The sequence below is a fragment of the Tachypleus tridentatus genome, chromosome 4 (assembly GCF_004210375.1).
Source record: "Tachypleus tridentatus isolate NWPU-2018 chromosome 4, ASM421037v1, whole genome shotgun sequence".
NCBI classification, from domain to species: Eukaryota; Metazoa; Arthropoda; class Merostomata; order Xiphosura; family Limulidae; genus Tachypleus; species Tachypleus tridentatus.
In genome coordinates this window covers 13,282,706-13,301,101 of record NC_134828.1, presented here as the reverse complement: position 1 = coordinate 13,301,101, position 18,396 = coordinate 13,282,706, and the positions used below count along the sequence as shown (strand labels likewise).

General features: G+C 32.8%; 2 protein-coding genes across 2 annotated transcripts in view; both read left to right on the top strand.

Annotated features, from left to right (window-relative positions):
* Positions 1–355, top strand: part of LOC143250025 (cytokine receptor-like) — a 95,744-nt gene extending 95,389 nt beyond the window's left edge. The window contains exon 14 of the mRNA XM_076500661.1: positions 54–355. Coding sequence (XP_076356776.1) covers positions 54–355 — 302 coding nt within the window. The remainder of the gene's footprint in view (positions 1–53) is intronic.
* A 1,145-nt stretch (positions 356–1,500) lies between these two features.
* LOC143248590 (uncharacterized) lies at positions 1,501–13,496 on the top strand. The gene is made up of 5 exons (XM_076497074.1): positions 1,501–1,824; positions 2,933–3,023; positions 3,934–4,006; positions 4,232–4,405; positions 4,824–13,496. Exons 1-5 carry the CDS (start codon positions 1,509–1,511, stop codon positions 5,460–5,462), a joined length of 1,293 nt encoding a protein of 430 aa, XP_076353189.1. The 5' UTR covers positions 1,501–1,508; the 3' UTR covers positions 5,463–13,496.
* The last annotated feature ends 4,900 nt before the right edge of the window (positions 13,497–18,396 follow it).

Sequence of the window (18,396 nt, the reverse complement as noted above, 5' to 3'; positions counted from 1 at the left end):
TTTATATCGTTCTGAATATGTTGTTGATAAATATTTTATTTTATTACCAAAAGTTCCGTCAGTGCCTCAGGGGGTAAAGGTTGCAGATGTCAACTCTTCTGCCATCCGTGTGACCTGGAAATCTCCTGTCAAGCCTAATGGAATTATAACAAACTATTTTGTGCACTACCAACATTTTTCACAGGAAGTTGCCGCTAGCCACACTAAAGAACTGTACTCGCTTGTTTTGAGTAAAAATATAGAGAGTTATACGAACTACTCCATTGCTGTACAAGCTTGTGTTGATAAACATTGCTCCCCTGCATCATCTCCAGTGTATGGGATGACATGGATAGATGGTGAGATTACTGGTTAATTATACAATACTTATTTAAGTAGTAATTACTTAGATTGTTGAAATAATGACATTCATATGTTTTTAATCAAGATAAAATGTTTTACTTTTAACTTGTGAGACGTTGAGGATACTTATTTCCCAAGAAAGGATTCGCAGCGCTACCTGTAGGAATTACTTTTCTTGTCCACTCACACCACTATAAAGGTAGTGTGTTGTCTGTCAGTCAGTCAATAGACATTAGAATCATGTCACATAAGGGACACTTAATGTTGCAGTTTATACTGTTATGATATCAGTGAAATGTACCATGAATCACAAGAACAGTTGTATATTCTGTAGGCTACAACATATTATAATAGAGAAATTTTATGAACAATAGATGTATTTAATACATTTAATTTTGGTTTTACTTGCATTTGAAACAGAACATTTTTGGTGTCCCTTTGGAAGTACATCTAGTTTTGTGTGGTGATTGCTCTTTTAATAGAATAGCAGAGATGTATCATACATATTTGATTTGGAAGGTGGAAGAAAATTTATTTACATGCATGAATGTTTAAGTAGAAACTTTAGAAAGTTGAACTTAATTTAATGAACAGAAGTGAAGTATTTTCATGCATGCAATGTGAAGCCACTTTCTCTAATTCCAAATTAAATGTAGCTTACAACAAATAATAACAGTGAAATGTGATAGATTAAAGCATAATTACTCTTCATTCAAACAGTCGGTATTGTTGTGAGTTACAACTCTTGCCTGTTCAGCTAATTGGTAACTTGACTTAAAGGGCGAGAGGGGTCACACTACTACAGTTGGAGAACTAAATATGTTAAGGTTTAGTGAAGCCTAAGACTTTGTAGAACTAAAAAATATATGAACTTAACCAAAGTTTAGTATAGATTGTTTAATATCTTGTGTTAGAACCTTGTGTTTAATAGACAGCTTATTGGCTAAATGCTGATTTCTGATGAAAAACTTCCCAGTTACCCACCTCAAGGTATTGACCTGAAATAATTTTAAGTTTATTAATAATTAAAATCATTAAGTGTTCAATGTTTGGAAGATTTTACAATCAGTAACAAAATGTTGTACTAGGTTTAGGGTGTTTTGAGAATCTTACTATTTTATCATGTAAAGGTCTGATTAGATATTTTTTTTAATGCTAGCTCCTGAATGATGGAGGATCCTCATATTGAAGTGATGAACCCTTCTAACATTCGAGTTCGATGGTCACCCCCAGAGAATCCAAATGGTCCAGTTGACTTTTACCTGTTAGTTATGAAGTGGCAAGAAGAAACTAATGGAACTCAGTCAAAATTATTTAATATTTCAGGATCAGAAACATCCATTATTATTCCAATGAACTGTCCGTTAAAAATGGAAAACTCTATTGTAAACTTCACTATTCAAGCAGCTAACATCAGGAACAATACAGATCTTCTTGGTCCAAGCAGTACTCCAACGCGAACGAAGATGTGTTTCTCAGAGGGTAAAAAAAAATTGTCAATTGGTCTTTACGTTGCGTTATCAATTTTGTGTATGCTTGTAGTAAAAACAAAATAATGGTTGGCAGTCATCTGTTTCTTTTAAACAATGTGTGTTTCAGATAAAATATCCCACCAACTAACTTTAATAGAAGAATCTGTTTGTCTACATCCATTCATTTTATTTGCTACATGATACAACTAAAGACAGGAAGGAAGTTATCAATTTCCTGTGTCTTTAATAATTGACAACAACAACCTAAAAGTTGAAGGAATGTACGGAGCTGTCTTTGGCTGCCTGTTTATATAGAGCTCAATATTCAAAGCTTTCATTGGCTGGCTATTTATAATGAGCCTAGTACCCAGGGCTTGCACACCACATCTTTACTGGTCTTGTGAGACAGAAGCATTCTAGAGCTGGACTTGTGGCTAGCAAGAGCTTCATTTTACTTCATCTGTAATAGTCCCTAGGGGTTATAGCTTCTACTTCTGAAACATAGCTGGCACAGTATGTTTCATCATGATACTAGAATATATATAGTAGTGATTCTTACTCTGGGTTTGAAATTTCTGGAAAGAAAGCAAGCACACAAATGCTGTATTTTGATAGACTGTTCTTTCCTTGGCCTTTTCCAGTACCACTATTCTTCAAGAACAAATCAGCATCCAGCATTTGTTTGCATTGAAAAGATAACTTATTAATTCTCATAGTACATATAGTACTGTAGTGTGCAGGTGACACTTGCCATATTTTCTATGACCATATTTCAGTTTGGTACAGTTTAAGAAGTGTTTGAATGCATTTTTTTACAACTTTTATCCAACATTCTACTGCTTAAGTGTTTAAGGATACTTATTACAAAGTGAACCAATATTTTTATGGTTTAAATGAGTCAATGTAACTTTTAGCTGATGTCAGAGTCGGGTACTCTTTCAATACGTCATTTTGTGTAGCTCGCACAGAAAAATGTGTAGTCTGTTAATAAAACTAATTATATTTCAGAGTTGTTTAATATTCTTATTGATTTTCAAAAAACATGCCAGTTTCATTTAACAGTAGTTATTGCTATAGCTTATTATACATTTCTTCAGAAATGTGTGTGCTTTTTTCAGGTCTTCAGGTCCCCATGATTGTTGGAGCTATACTTGGTGGAACTCTTGCTTTGATATTACTGGTAATAGTTCTGTGTGCTTTAGTTCGCTGGTAAGTCTTTCGTCAGCTAAATGATTACAAGAGTAGGCTGTAAGATTCTCCTCACAATCTCTAATGCAAAATATGAAAAGCAAATTTAGTAAAATTTATATTTGAGTTTTTACTTTACTAGTTGTATTTAAGAATTAAAGATCTCATGTTGGTATACTTAAATGTTATCTTCATTTATTATTCTACTGTAATTTAATGTTCACTTCATAGACGGAAGATTCAGAGCATGCTTAATGGTATATTTAGTGTATTAGTAATTACACACTTGCATGTGTGTGTAATTGGTATACGTTGTTATGTATATATCACACCAGGCACGTGATGAAGGAATAAACGTTATTTTTATTGATTGACTTAACATTCCTCTCGGAGAATATTTTGGCTCAGAAGTTTGTTTTCAAGCTTTCATTCTTTTTTAGACATTTCCTAACATGAAATGGTCCCATCAAAATGGCTACATTTTACTTGGACATGTGTAATGTTTTCAGTTCCATTTACTAGTTAGAAATGTATAGACTTGTAGTACAATATTGACTTCAGTTGGCTGAAGGACCAGTATGATAAACTTCTTGTTAATTAAATTATTAAGTTTACTTTCTGCTTTCAGTTGGTAATGCATTTGTTTAATAGCTACGTGTCTAAGCTTCTGTATCTTAGAACGGCTGGTATAGCTATTAACACTTTTATTGATAGGTAGATGTTAACCTGAAGATGACCTAGGAAGGTCAAAACGTTGTTCTCTGCTTATCAATAAAAGTGTTAATACCCATACTGGCCATTCTAAGATACATTTTTATTTCAAGTGTTTCTTGTCATCAAGAATGTCTAAGTTTCTACAATGTATATATTTGTAGTTACTGCTGTTGTTTTCTTTCTGTGTGTGTAATAATAAGTGTTTTTGTCTCACTAGGATGAAAGAAAAGATAACTTTCATGAAACAGATCAAAGTTCAACTCCCAAATGGACTGGATGCTCCAAATACAGTAAGTGTACATTTTACCAGAATCTTTATGTATTTAGAATATCAGTTTGAAAGTATATGATACATGTATAAAGTATTATTACCAAATGTCTCACTACAAATATTAAATCATTTATTTTTCTGTACAGTCCACTTTTAAAGTGCACAGATATGACATTTAGTTTTATGAAGGAAAATGAAAGTGTTCATATATTTTAACCTAATTCAAAATTTGTATTACTTCTAGGAACCTTTCATTGTATATGGTGAATTCAAGAAACACATTGACAAAAAAAACAGCACTGGTCACTTGAAGGTTCCAATTGACAGTTTAGATTTGTACTTATCTAATAACAACAATGCATTTGGTGAAAGACAAGGCTCGGAAATCTCTCGGTTTAGCAACTCTTCAACTGATGAGGTATTGATTTCTAAGTTTCTATTTATTTAACTATAAATTTACAAAAAGGGGAAAATAATGTGTATTATTAATTCAAGTATTTAGAAGAAATTGCAAGTTAAATTACAGAATCATTTCAGTAAAGTGCATATTGCAGCAGTTGTGTTTCATGAAACGTACATTTTTGAATAAACAAAGGATTTTACAATTAGCTTCATAAAATTGTCTAACAACGGGAAAGCACCAGTCTTCATAACATATTCATCTCAAGACTTTAAAAAAAAAAATTCTTTTTTTTGTGTTGTTCAGGGCTAGAACTATACAGTCAACAGACTTTCTGCTTGTTGATTTATTTCATTTAGTGAATAACTTTTACTTACTTTTATCTGCAAGATTTTATAGCTATATAAATAATGAGCACAACAATATATATCTTCAGCTGATCCAGAGGAAGATCCGGTGCACAAGTTATGGAAGGAATCCAAGTGGAGACAGCAGTGGTTACAGCTCTGCTGGAGGCCATGATAGCATATCTTCTTCGCTAACAGCTCACACTCAGCTTTCTTCTGAGTGCCATGCAGAACCTGAGCTTACTGGCTCTGTTACACCTGATGCAGTCTTCATGGACTGCCATCTTGGAACTGACAACTTTCTAGCTCACTCACAGGGAAAGGTGGGACTTCCCAAAGTGGAAGAACTCCAAGACACTGAAGAATCACTTAGTGGGATGAACTCTGGCCCCTTTGAAGAAACAACAAATATTCCTAGTTCAGAGCCTCAACATCCTTACAGTTGTTTTAGTATTAGAGGACAAACTGGTGAGGGTTATATGTCATTTCTGGGTCATCGAAACAATACACCTGTAATGACCAGAAACTTATCCAATAGTGAGCCTTCAGTTTTTGACATTGATGGTGAACAGGTAGATGAGGTAACTAACCCACTTGTTGCTGTTCTCCCATACTCTAGGTTTGATTGGCCAAAAGTCTTGGTTCAACATTTGATTCCAGTATGCTACAGCCAGAAGATCAAACAGAAAATGTTACTCCAAGTACTGGCTATTCTAAGTTTGGAGTGATTCATGTTTTAGGGAATCCTCTAAAGCAAACCTGTGCTTTAAAAGTTGATGAAAACAATGTTAGAGTTGGAATGGCATTAGTCACTCTTGAACCAAATCTTGAACCAAAACAGGTTTCTTTAAGCAAAATACCAACCAAAGGATACGTCTTGGCGAAACCTATACCTATATCTGATAGATTATTTACAATGAACTCAATTCAAAATCCAGCTCCAAGTATCCTTCCATTTAGAGAAGCTTACTCCAAGCTGGGCCTGCCAACCAGAGTGCCAAAATCTGGAGGTTACATCAGTCTTCCCAATGCTCTCAGGATGTTTAGCACATCTACTGAGTCTGGAGAGAACCAAGGCTATTCAAAGTTTGGAATAGAACCAAGCTTGGATCATATTGTGTCCTTGGGAAGAACACGGCAGGAATCTCAGATATCAAATTCTCATTCTATGAATCCCGAGAATAATGTAGCGTGTGGAAGCACAGATGTGGCTAACATTGATGCACCTTTCAGAGAACAAAGTAAACAGAACAAATCTGAAGAAAGACTTGTAGATTCTCAAGGAGCTCATGGTGTCGATAAAAGTCGATCACCTCACAACCTTGAAGATTTAGTTGCCAACTACACCAGGCCAGTTTTAAACAGGACGGTTAGTGAACCACCAAAAGAAGAAAAATTCAAAACAGAAGAAGGATCATTCGATGTTGGCAGTTGTGTGCCCACAAAACAATCTGGAAAGAAGGACTGTGGTTTAGGAAGTAGCTCATATGTTCCTCAAAACTTTCCTTTTTCATTGCCACATGAAATGCCTCAAAAAAAGAGTATTATGTTCAAAAACAAAAATGAAAGTAATGGTTATGTCAGGTGGAATGATATTGTAGGAGGTAACACAAGCTTACAACAATCTTCACAGGCACGTGAAACTGTGGGTCAGGGCCAAGAACAAGAGCCCAAACATTGTGCATATACTTATGTTTGAAACAATTTGTAATGATGTACTTACTGTTGTGGGTAGATATTTGGGAAAACAGTGTGAAAAGCTACTATATTACCTAATTCCTGCCAATCTTAGTGTTCTATTGGAACAGGTTTAAACATAAATTACCAGGCGAGTATAGTACTTTTGTACTGTCACAATTTTTTTTTTTTTTTTTAAGTAAGTGAGAATGGAGTTCTACGTATGATTTTTAAAAATATTTTGCCAAGGATGTCTTGTCTTGTCATGGCATCTGTGTTCGGAGATAAACATCACAACATAACTTGAGCACAGGTTGATCAAAAATGAGTGAATATGTCTTGTATAGATGTGTTCACAAAACAAATTCTATAGCAGTCTGAAGTGAAATATTCATTACCCTAATGTAAACTAGAATTCCACTCAATTTTCTGTATGTAAATTTTTACATATTATTATAGAAAACCAGTTGAGAAATTCAATGTTTATTTCTTGTCAAATTTTGGATAAATTCATCATGGTTTCAAAAGTGAGGCAGGGTGAAATATGGATTATTGCATATTCTATAAGAACATGTATCCTGACTTGTTTGGGTGTGTATTTGGTGTTGGCTTCTGCCAAGCCATAGAGTAACTTGTAAGTTAACCCTTGATGCTATTTGAAATGATAGAGAGAAATTCTGCTTCCCTCCTGTGTAAATTACATTTTTGCATATATTACATTATGAAGATTTTTAGCCAAAATTCATGAAAAATATCAGATGCATAACTCGGAGAACATTGTGCATAATAGCATATTATCCCATATACACTGTTATGTATAGAAACCTACATTTGTCATCGATTTGATCTCTCAGGCCTATGTTATACGTGAACCACTGTCCTCTTACATTTACTTTAGAGACTCTTGAATATTGCTTGGTGTGTAAGTTAGTATAGGAGAGATACTAAGGCTTGCAAGTAGTGCTGAAGTCATGTGTAAGTTACTATATTAGGAACTTTGAGACTTGGAAGTATTATTGAAGTCTCGTGTAAGTTACTATATTAGGAACTTTGAGACTTGGAAGTATTATTGAAGTTTCATGTAAGTTACTATATTAGGAACCTTGAGACTTGGAAGTATTACTGAAGTCTCGTGTAAGTTACTATATTAGGAACTTTGAGACTTGCAAGTATTACTGAAGTCACATGTAAGTTACTATGTTAGGAACTTTGAGACTTGCAAGTATTACTGAAGTCTCGTGTAAGTTACTATATTAGGAACTTTGAGACTTGAAAGTATTACTGAAGTCTTGTGTAAGTTACTATGTTAGGAACTTTGATACTTGGAAGTATTACTGAAGTCACATGTAAGTAACTATATTAGGAACTTTGAGACTTGCAAGTATTATTGAAGTCATGTATAAGTTACTGTGATGAAAAAATTTAAGATTTTTCTTTTCTTACTATTACAGTAGTTCTGGTATTTCATAATTCAAGCATTATTAATATTAAACTTCAATGATAATACCATCTGATGTCTCTATAAAGCAAGTAAAATAATGTACAAAAAAACAAAATATATTCTAGACATTTCATATGAATGTTTGTATTCTGTGTTTAAAAATTCAATTGAAGAAAGTATAAGTTTTGTGTATTAAATTGTTATTAATATATATATATAAAACCATGTTGGGTACTGCACAAAATAAGCAAGTTCAAGTATGTCACGACACTGAGTAAAATGTATTCAGTTTGCGTTAGAATAACTATATAAAAGTAAATTACCACCCTAGACTTCATTTGGTTAAGATAATACTTTTCTTTTCCAAGAAGTTCACAGTACCATTTAATAATGTTTGACCATGAAAGAGAACATGGTTTAAATGGTGTTTTTAACCAGCTGATACGATTCATCAAAAGAATTGTAGACAAAGGCAGTCAGTTCACATCTGTGCTTTTGTTATTAGTATATGACCGATTGCAACATGATTTATGGCAATGTCTGGTTAAATAAATCAAACCATACTTGGATAATGAGACATATATTCACACACACACACACACACAGAAAAGTGAATTAATTGATAACACAAAGACATTTCAGTAATATAGTGGTTAAGGAATTCATCTCGGAACTAAACCCAGGGTGCCAACACTACCTTGGGTTATTACAAGGACTTCATGCATTTAGTGTGGAAGGGGACCAGCCTAGCTCTCAGCCCACTATTATTAATCCATTGGACTGCACTATTACTTTTGCCAGTTGGATAAAACTGAAAACTTTTTTTCTTTATGATATTCCTTTAATTTTAGAACAGAAGAAATTTCGAAGTAACTGTGAAAAGTCACTTTAAATATTTTGATCATACTTTGATTACAAAAATTGCATTTAGGCAACATCAAGTGCTCCAAGAAAAATTGTAAAGTAACACCCAAATTTATGATGCAAACGTATTTAATTAATCTTTTTTGGATGAGAAAAATATTTTGAAATTGACTTTTACAGGGATTAAAAGACTTTAAGTTTCATTGCCAGTTAGAGTGCACTACGCTAATGTTTTTTAAAAATTCACTGTTCTTGTTTGTTTAACTGTCGTGGAAGATTTTGTACCTTGCTGTTGTAGTGACGTTTCTACCTCAAGTGGACTTCACTAAAAAATTATAAATTGTTGTCACCACCAAATTTTTATGTTAGAAGTTTTAGAAGTTGTTGACTCTTTTAAAGATTGAAAAGTTTTAGAGAAATGCATATGCTTTAGGAAATGTGTAAAGGCTTAACTTTTAAAAGATTATGCTATCATAGAATAGAATGTTGTTGGATACCTCACAGAGTATATTATGAAAAAAAAATTAGATTTTACACTAAAATATTGGGAAAGTTTTAAGAGTTCTAAAATGAACCATGACAAACATCCATTCCTGTAGTTGTGTATTTTCACTAAATCTTGGTGCATATTGTTTACTATATCTTACATGAAAAATATCAGCCCGTCCTTATAGTTAAAACACTTGTCTATTCTTATAAAATTATGTTACTATACAGGTTTTCTATAATCATACTTTCACGTGTAAAGGAATTAGTGAGTTTTATATTAAGATTTGAAAGATAACAATTACAATATTTGAATTTTTAGAAACTTTCATAAAATTTGCAGTTTTGGACTGAATGTACAGATATATTTGAGGAAAGCGTTATATTTTGTAGGTGAGTCAAGTGAACATAAGTCCATTTCATATACTATGTTTGATCACTCTGGAAAAATGTTTCTGTAACCATACAAGTTCAGCTAATACTTTGTCACAGTCATAGCATAAGAATATGTTATAACAATGTTTTTGGTATCAGTAGTGGTATAATATTTATGTTACTTATTCCGAATGAAGATGTAGCCTTGGGTATGTCATATAAGCATTAATACTGTAAGAAAGAGAATGTTAATAAGATACTTCTATCTATGGACAAACACTTAATGATACCTATCTTGCTACAGCAGCACTTCCAATATAAACAAAATGTTATTTAGTACCTGAGTTAGCGTGTACAAAAATGTTTTTTAATTGGTTAAAGTGGCATCGCCAATCATGTAACACTAACTTTTACCATTAGCAAAGCCTGCAATTTTTATGGGAAAGTTAAATATAATGTTAAAGTCTTCTGCAAACTAGTTGCTTCTCCAGATTATTCTTATCTAGTTTAAAAACCAATTTATGCTTTGTTAATTTTAGTCATTAATTTAGAGGAGAGCTGATCCTATGTGATAAACTTAATTCTATCTTCAAACACTGTGTGATTTAATGTATTTAATCGTATGACATAGCGTCATATCATTGTTGGTGAAGATCACTTAATTAAGTCATATCATAAGTAAGAACTTACTGTTAATCTTAGCTTCAAGTATAATACTGAATTTAGCACATCAGCTGTGGACGTTTTTCTTGTTTTTAGGGTATTTATTTAGTTTGCTTGGTATAGTTCCTTCTGGAGTGTTCGCTGATCTAGAATATTTGGTTTTTCATGGTAAAACATAAACTAAATATATATTTAAAAGTCTAAAGGATCTGATGCAATCTGATAAGTTTGTATGGTATTTTGTTAAAATACAGATGTTTTCTTTTTATATTTGCTTGCATTATAGATTTCGATATTTGTTATCCACATTGCAGTTTGTTTCTTTTCTGCTTCAAGAAATACATTTTCTTATACAGAAGAGATTACGAAAGATGCTTAAGATGTTATTGGCCCAGTCTAGAATAACACCATGTAACACAAATTTTGTTCCTGGATAGTATGTGTTATTTCTTAATTGCTTATGCTGTAAAAGTACAGAAAATGGTCATTATTCCCATGAAACTTTGCTTTTCTGACCTGGATAATGAAATTTAGAAATTAACCTATTTTCTATATAAAAACGGGCAGATTTGTACATTTTGATTTACATAAGGTCTGAATAAAACAACATATGAATCAAGATTTACATGTATTTATACTAAAGCTATACAAAAATGTTTAGAAGTGAGTAGTTTTTCAAGATTTGCGACTGTAATGTAAATCATTTTCAGGTATCGGTCCCCAAATATAGTCTCCCATCATGTTTTCATTATACGCTCTCAGGTCACAAAAGCAAAGTTTGAAGAGAAAAATAGGTCTTTTCCATTTACTTCAGGCATAAACAATTGGGAAACAACACTTTCTGCCCAGGAACAAGAAAAAGTAAAAACTTTATTATATAGTGTAATTGTTAGTCATAGGCTAACAGACTTTATACAGCATGAGATAATACATTTTGGTAGTGACTCTTGGTGCTTATAGGATTAAGTAATTAGAATGTTAACATAGCCAAGAGGGCTTTACCATGTGAGAAAAGTAAACAGTACTTTGTGTCATTGTTATTTGTAATGTTGTATAACACTTGGTGTAATTGATTGTGAAGTTTACCATTTTATTCTTTAAAAAAAAGTGTATAACAGAGATTTGCACCCACCTGGATTGGCTATATAAGAGTTTTATAGACTTATGAGTAACAAAATGCATCTTTTATCAGTATATACAGGCACAAGGTCATTCTAATTATCTCATTCACTCATTGAATGAAATGTTTTTCTTTCTACTGCTGTTGAGTCTTCCCTGCTTCTGTGGTGTTCAGTGGTAAAAAAATAATGCAATTTTTATAGGATTCAGTTTTGTCAGTCAGTGTTAAAATGATTCTTTTTTGTATTGGCTTCACAGGTCTACTTGAAACCTGATTTGTGCAAGATTTTAAGCTTCAGTAAGTTAAGTAAAAAGAAGGCTTAGCTTAAACAGATTTCCTAACTATAAACATTTTTGGTCCACTTCTAAATTTTTCTTCACATTATCTCTTATTGCCTTAAAAGACCAGTTTGGATTTTAGCAAGATTTTGAAACAATCCGTGATGATGAGAAAACCCACTTGTATAGAAAAATATACATGTAAAAAAGCTGGTATGGGCAGAGAAAGCACTATGTGAACTTGACAATGACCAAAGAAAATTGAAACATTGTTAGCTCCTCTACATAGATCTTTCTCCAACCATACCAGCTGTTTTTACATATATATTATTTTATTACAGTATGGTTACTGGCAGATAACAGAACATATATGTTATTAAAGAAAACATTATTTCAACTTCATCTTACAGTCACTACTTCTATATTTTCTAATGAATAATCCTTTTGCAGCTAAATCAAAATATTGAAGTAGAATAGTAATTTTATACACTGATCGATTCAGTCTTCTGTAATGTACTACAACCCTGTTTAGAGGTACAAAGAAAACATTCTTTCATGTGAGAATGTAATTAAAGCTAAGGATTTTAGTTTTGGTTGGAAATGTTTATCGTATTTCTGACTTAAATGATTTTGTTATATTCTTGTTGAGAATAACAGTATACTGCAGTGATCGATATATTGTTGTTAATCCTCTGTGAAGAAATTTCTGGAGACATTGCATATTTGAAGAAATATTAAAACCACTGATAGTTATATAAACTGAATTTTTATTATTTTTTTTCCCATCAACTCTGAATGTGGAATACTGTGAACCAACAGTATAGATTTTGGCCTTGTAACTAATGAGTACCTTATCATTGTTCAATTCAAGCAGATAAAAATCAGAAGTGTGCTTGATGTTTTGTAAATATCCCTCCAACCCCTTGCTTATCAGTACAAATGATGTGCTGTTCTTCATTTGAGTGCCAAATTTGGTGGTTAATTACATTAAAAAAAAAACGTTTTCATTTTTAGTACCTTAGAAAACATTGTAAATATGTTATTTGTGGTTAAGGTACAGTTATTTCTAGGAGCAAAGCATTGTTTTGTTGGGCTTCACATCCTTTACTGACTATCCAGTTGTGCCATTTTTTGTTGCATTCTGTGTTTTTACAGAGAAACAAGCTTAATATTGTCATTAGAATGCTATAATTACATACTGTGTTATTACTTTGTAGATTTGTTTTAAAGCAATGAATTGTTTCATAATAATTAATAAAATTAATATAGTGAATGTTTTTGTAGAATAAGATTTATAAGCACTTAATTATAAAATGAATTATTATGAATTCCTAATAACTCAGAATAATAATAAATGGAGATAAGATTCATAAAATTGTGGATAAATTAATAAATGTATGTGGTAGTTAAAAGAATGTGTTTATGAAAATGATTGGTATTTCTGATGTGGGTGATGTTTTCCTAATTACTTACAAGTGTGTGTCGATTTTAGAATTTGGAAGAAAGAATTGGGTAAACTTGCATATCAGAGTCTGAGAGCATAAAATACCAATGAATATTTGTTTCTCCAGAAGAAACTGCTTTTCCTGTAAATCAATCTGTTGAAGATTATATCTTGTGGTTTTACTTATTGGATGCCCTGAAGCTCCCTTCACAATTTAGTCAGTAATATAACATTACTGAGTTCTTATCAAACCTTAGGCTTATAAAATTAAACTACAGCATTAATCTCTGTTCATGTACTTCATAATGACTTATCTATGGCTTATTGTTATTTCACTTCATGTGCCTGACTGAATTAACAAATTGTGTAATCTCAGTATATCATTTGTTGAATAAAAATGTCATTTATTCAAAAGGTTTTTTTGTTGGGTCATAACTTTGATTTGAAATCCACATATATTGAGTCTAAACTTGTTGTATACAAGTCCAAAAGTTTAAATTTCATGCAAGACGTGGTGATGTATATTTGTTATGAATGGTAGACCCCATGAAGGAATGTCACGTCTGGCTGCAAAAAACATCAGAAAACAACTCGGACACAAAGTAAATGCAACCAATAAAGAAAAAGAGGTTGACTAGACTGTAATACATGTAAATATAAACCATATTGGTTTATTTGATTACAACTCTCAGCTTTTACAGTAAGAAAGATTAGTTTTACTGTAACTTGGAATAAAATATACTTTACCAGTAAGTGAACTCAAAAGGAAACTATCAAATTAGGGCTAGTTTAGATGCTGAAGAACATGCAGATGATAAGGCATTATCTTAGTTTTAATTTTTATTGCATATTTTAACAGCTGTTACTTTTATATTTAGCTCTACTGTTCTAAACAGAAGACTTGCTACAGTTTTTAGTGAACATTCTCAGCATAGTTTTCATTTGAATAAGTGTTATAAAAAGGCTGTCAGAAATAATTAGCTTACTTCAGACACGGTCAATTTATAGTTTAGTACAAAATACAAGATTTAATTGTATATTAAATGCTCCAGAAAGAAGCAGAACATTTGTAGAAACTTATTGTAGCTGTCTGTTACTTAGGAAGATATGTGTCATGTTTGATAATATTTTATGATTCACTTCACAAACAAATGCAACTTTGAGTCATGGGTATTCCTTGTATTAAATAATGTCACAACACACTAGACATAACTACATATGGTTGTTGTCACTGTACTGCAGTGGTTTATATTTTCTAATTATGTGCCTTGTCACAGTTACCTGCAAAGGGAACATTCTACCAGTTCTTACTGTCTTGTTAGAAACTTGTAGCATAACAAAATCTAGTTTGTGGCTGTTACTCTGTAAACATGTCTTAAATGTTAAAATATAATTGTGTAATGTATGTATTTTATCATATATTGAAACACAAACAATTGAAAGAGTAAGTTATACTGATGCAGTGGAACTTTACACAAAGCAGACAGATTTGAGAGCTTTAATGAACTGCAACTGCCTGTTGAAAGAAAACAGAATAACGTTTTATAATCTCACAACACCTGCTCAATCCACACAGCCATGCTTACCTTTATAAGATATTAATGCAAATACCTTCTGTGACCCCAAAATACCTATGTATAAAAGTCTAAACATTGTCTTTTACTTTCAACAAACAGTTCTCTGTTAAAGTTCTCTACGCAAGATATAATTTTAAAAAATGTGCTTGTGACTTGTTTTAATTGCCTGGTAGTTTTATAGCAGTTTAACCCTAAAATTACCTTATTCTTTTTGTACTGTTCACTATTAGTCACTCACATACTGCATCACACTACTTTTAGGTTATTGTCCTCTTATCACACACAGTGTCAAAAAATCGACTACAAATATGGGATGAAATCTCTCATGGTTTCTGTAGCATTTCTTGGCAGTAATCAGTGTGATTAATTAAGATTTTAATTGTATTTCTATTTTTTTACTGTTATGAAGAACCCTGTAACCAATAATTTCACAGACCTGGAAACAGTTTTGTAAACAAGTGGATGGATGCACCAAGAGTGTTTTTATACTCTGGTATTAATAAGAGATGTTCAACAGGCTGTTAAAAGTATCAACAAGGGTGTCGATTCTCGAATTTATTTTATGACCAGTAAGGGACCATTTGTTGTTCTTAGGTTGTCCTTGCACATGTATCCCAGAGAAAAGTTGATATATAAATCAAGTGTTTATTTTAATGAAATCACATATTTCTCTATTAAACTCTTACAAAAATTCATTCCATAAAGTCAGTCATCCTGTTAGAAAGATAAAATTCTTAACTGGAGACTAGTTCGGCCCGGCATGGCCAAGCACGTTAAGGCGTGTGACTCATAATCTGAGGGTCGCATCCGCGTAGCGCCAAACATGCTCGCCCTCCCAGCCGTGGGGGCATTATAATGTACAATCAATCCCACTATTCATTGGTAAAAGAGTAGCCCAAGAGTTGGCGGTGGGTGGTGATGACTAGCTGCCTTCCCTCTAATCTTACATTACTAAATTAGGGATGGCTAGCACAGATAGCCCTCGAGTAGCATTGTGCGAAATTCCAAAACAAACAAACAAGACTAGTTTGTCTTTTCCAAACCTTAAAACTTTTGTTGTCTTCGGAATATAAATTAAAAGATTCAGAGACCGTTATTCTATAAATACTCAAAATAATTTTATATTGAAACACCTCTTGTCCTCCTATTTTGAAAAAAAAATGAGATATGAACCACAATGAAAAGATAACACTTCCAACCTTTTCTAATAAGCAAATATCTTTTCTTATATGACGAGGATAAAGGTATATATGTTAATCCAAATGAGGCCTAACAAGTGATATGTACAGAAAGATAATTACCTCTTCTGACTTGTAATCAGTATATCTAATAATGCACTCAAATATTCTGTTTGCTTTGATGACTTGGGTTATTTATCCCCCAGTGTTCCTAGATCTTTCACTGCAGTCACACTATTGAGGCCAACCTTATATTATACATGCAATTCAGATTATGATAACCTTAATGGATTACCTTTAATTTACTGCAATTAAAGGTCAGTTGCTAAATACTGACCACCTTTTTGGTACAAGTCATTCTGTGACAACTCAACATCTCCAATGCAGCAAAATGTTACTACTATTATGTCTATCAGTGTCATTAATCCAAACACAGAAAAAGCAAATGTCCATGAACTGAGTACTTAAGTTCTCTTCTAGTAACAAGTTCTACTAGTAATCTAGTTTGATTGGATTCCATTAATGACACCCTTTTGCATTTTCTATTCTGACCATCCTAGAAACCAGTTACATGTTATTTTCTTACTGTTGCCCTATCAATGTGATTCTTTTAGTTAATATTTAGTGGGTAATTTATCAAAATCGTTTTCTTAAAATATAAGTACTTTACGTTCATACCCCTCAGTGGACTCAGCAGATAGGCTGATATGGCCTTGTTATAAGAAAACACAGACATACATTCATACCGTTTTCTATGTAACAAATAACTCCTCAATAAAAGATAACAGATTACTAAAGCAAGATTTCTGTTTGGTGAATTCATTTTGGCTTTCATTTGAAATATAATTTTTCTCAGGTTATACAAAGCTTCTTTTATCAGGCTACATTTTTTTTTCCACTATAGAAGTAAGATCAAAAGGTCTTTCATTTCCAGACACCAGAACACACATTACTGACCTACCAAAAATGAAAGAGTGAAGATAGCTTATTTAGTCTTTGACCACCATTAAAACCCAGTAGAAAACTTTGGCTGCTTAAGATTCTTTATTTAATTTCAGTCTGTCATCGTCCTCTTTACTTACACCAAGAGGTTAATATATATTCAGGTCAATTCCAGAAGAGGTTAAAAAAACAACAATTCCTAGTCCTCAAACACTAACCGTACCATCAGTATCATTTAAGGATGCCCCCCAGCTGTGACAGTAGTAAGTCCATGGATTTACAACGCTAAAATCAGTGGTTTGGTGGACACAGCAGCCAGCCTAACGTGACTTTGCTATAAAAAAAACACACATTTAAGGGCCAAACTAACTCTTAATATTTTTTTTACCTTCAAGTTAAACTTGCAGTATTTATCCGTCTTTTTCTCTTTTAAGTTTAAGTCAGTTAGGTTTGTCTGTTTTGAATTAAAAGCAATTTGTTTTTAAACATCTCCTAAGTCTGTTCCATATTACTTTTCACTTTAGTCCCAATTCATTACTGATAAGCTTTATTTCATGGACACGTAATCGGCCATCAGAAAGTTAGGAGTTGAGGTTTCATTTCCTTTTACCTGAAAATTGAGTAAAACATCGAACCTAACTTTGACGTAAACTTTCTTTCCCAAAATATTCCCTTATTTCAACTTCACGAATGAAAATATGAGGCCCTACCTTCCTTTGTGATTAAAAATAAATTCAAAATAGTATCCAGACTCGCGTGGTTGGTATCTCTGATAATTCCGTACAGAAAATTATCCAGAATAAATTCATGAAATTGTAGTCTTTTTATTATTTAAGTCAACACATTCACAAACAATGTGTCTAAAATGTAGCCCATAATTATTGCACCAACATTTTTACCTGTAGGAACCTGATCTTATTACAGAACTCTTAATTTACCTCAACTGTGTGATCAAGTGGCCTATAATAACTGCAAAATAAAAATGTCCTTGAAGCCACTGGTTGTAATCCATACAGATTCAAAATCTCGAGTTGCTGAAGTTTATTACATATGTAAAGAGCCACTTTTTTATTACATCTCTTGAAAAGTTTATCACTATTAGATAATTTATGATACGGAATTTAATAATAATTTCTATTATGCGTAATCTCCAAATCTAACTTGATTTCAGTAATTCACGTTATTTCATAGTCTTATGGCCTGGCATGGCCTAGCGCGTTAAGGCGTGCGCTTCGTAATCTGAGGGTCGCGGGTTCGCGCCCGAGTCGCGCCAAACATGCTCGCCCTCCCAGCCGTGGGGGTGTTATAATGTTACGGTCAACCCCACTTTTCATTGGTAAAAGAGTAGCCCAAGAGTTGGCGGTGGGTGGTGATGACTGGCTGCCTTCCCTCTAGTCTTACACTGCTAAATTAGGGACGGCTAGCACAGATAGCCCTCGAGTAGCTTTGTGCGAAATTCAAAACAAACAAACAAACAAACAAACATAGTCTTACTTTTTCGATTAGAGCGTTAAAGTTTCTTTTGTTCCTTATGTTCCATACAATGGTAGCCAGGTGGTTAAGGCACTCGACTCGTAATCTGAAGGTCGAGGGTTCGAATCACCATCGCACCAAACA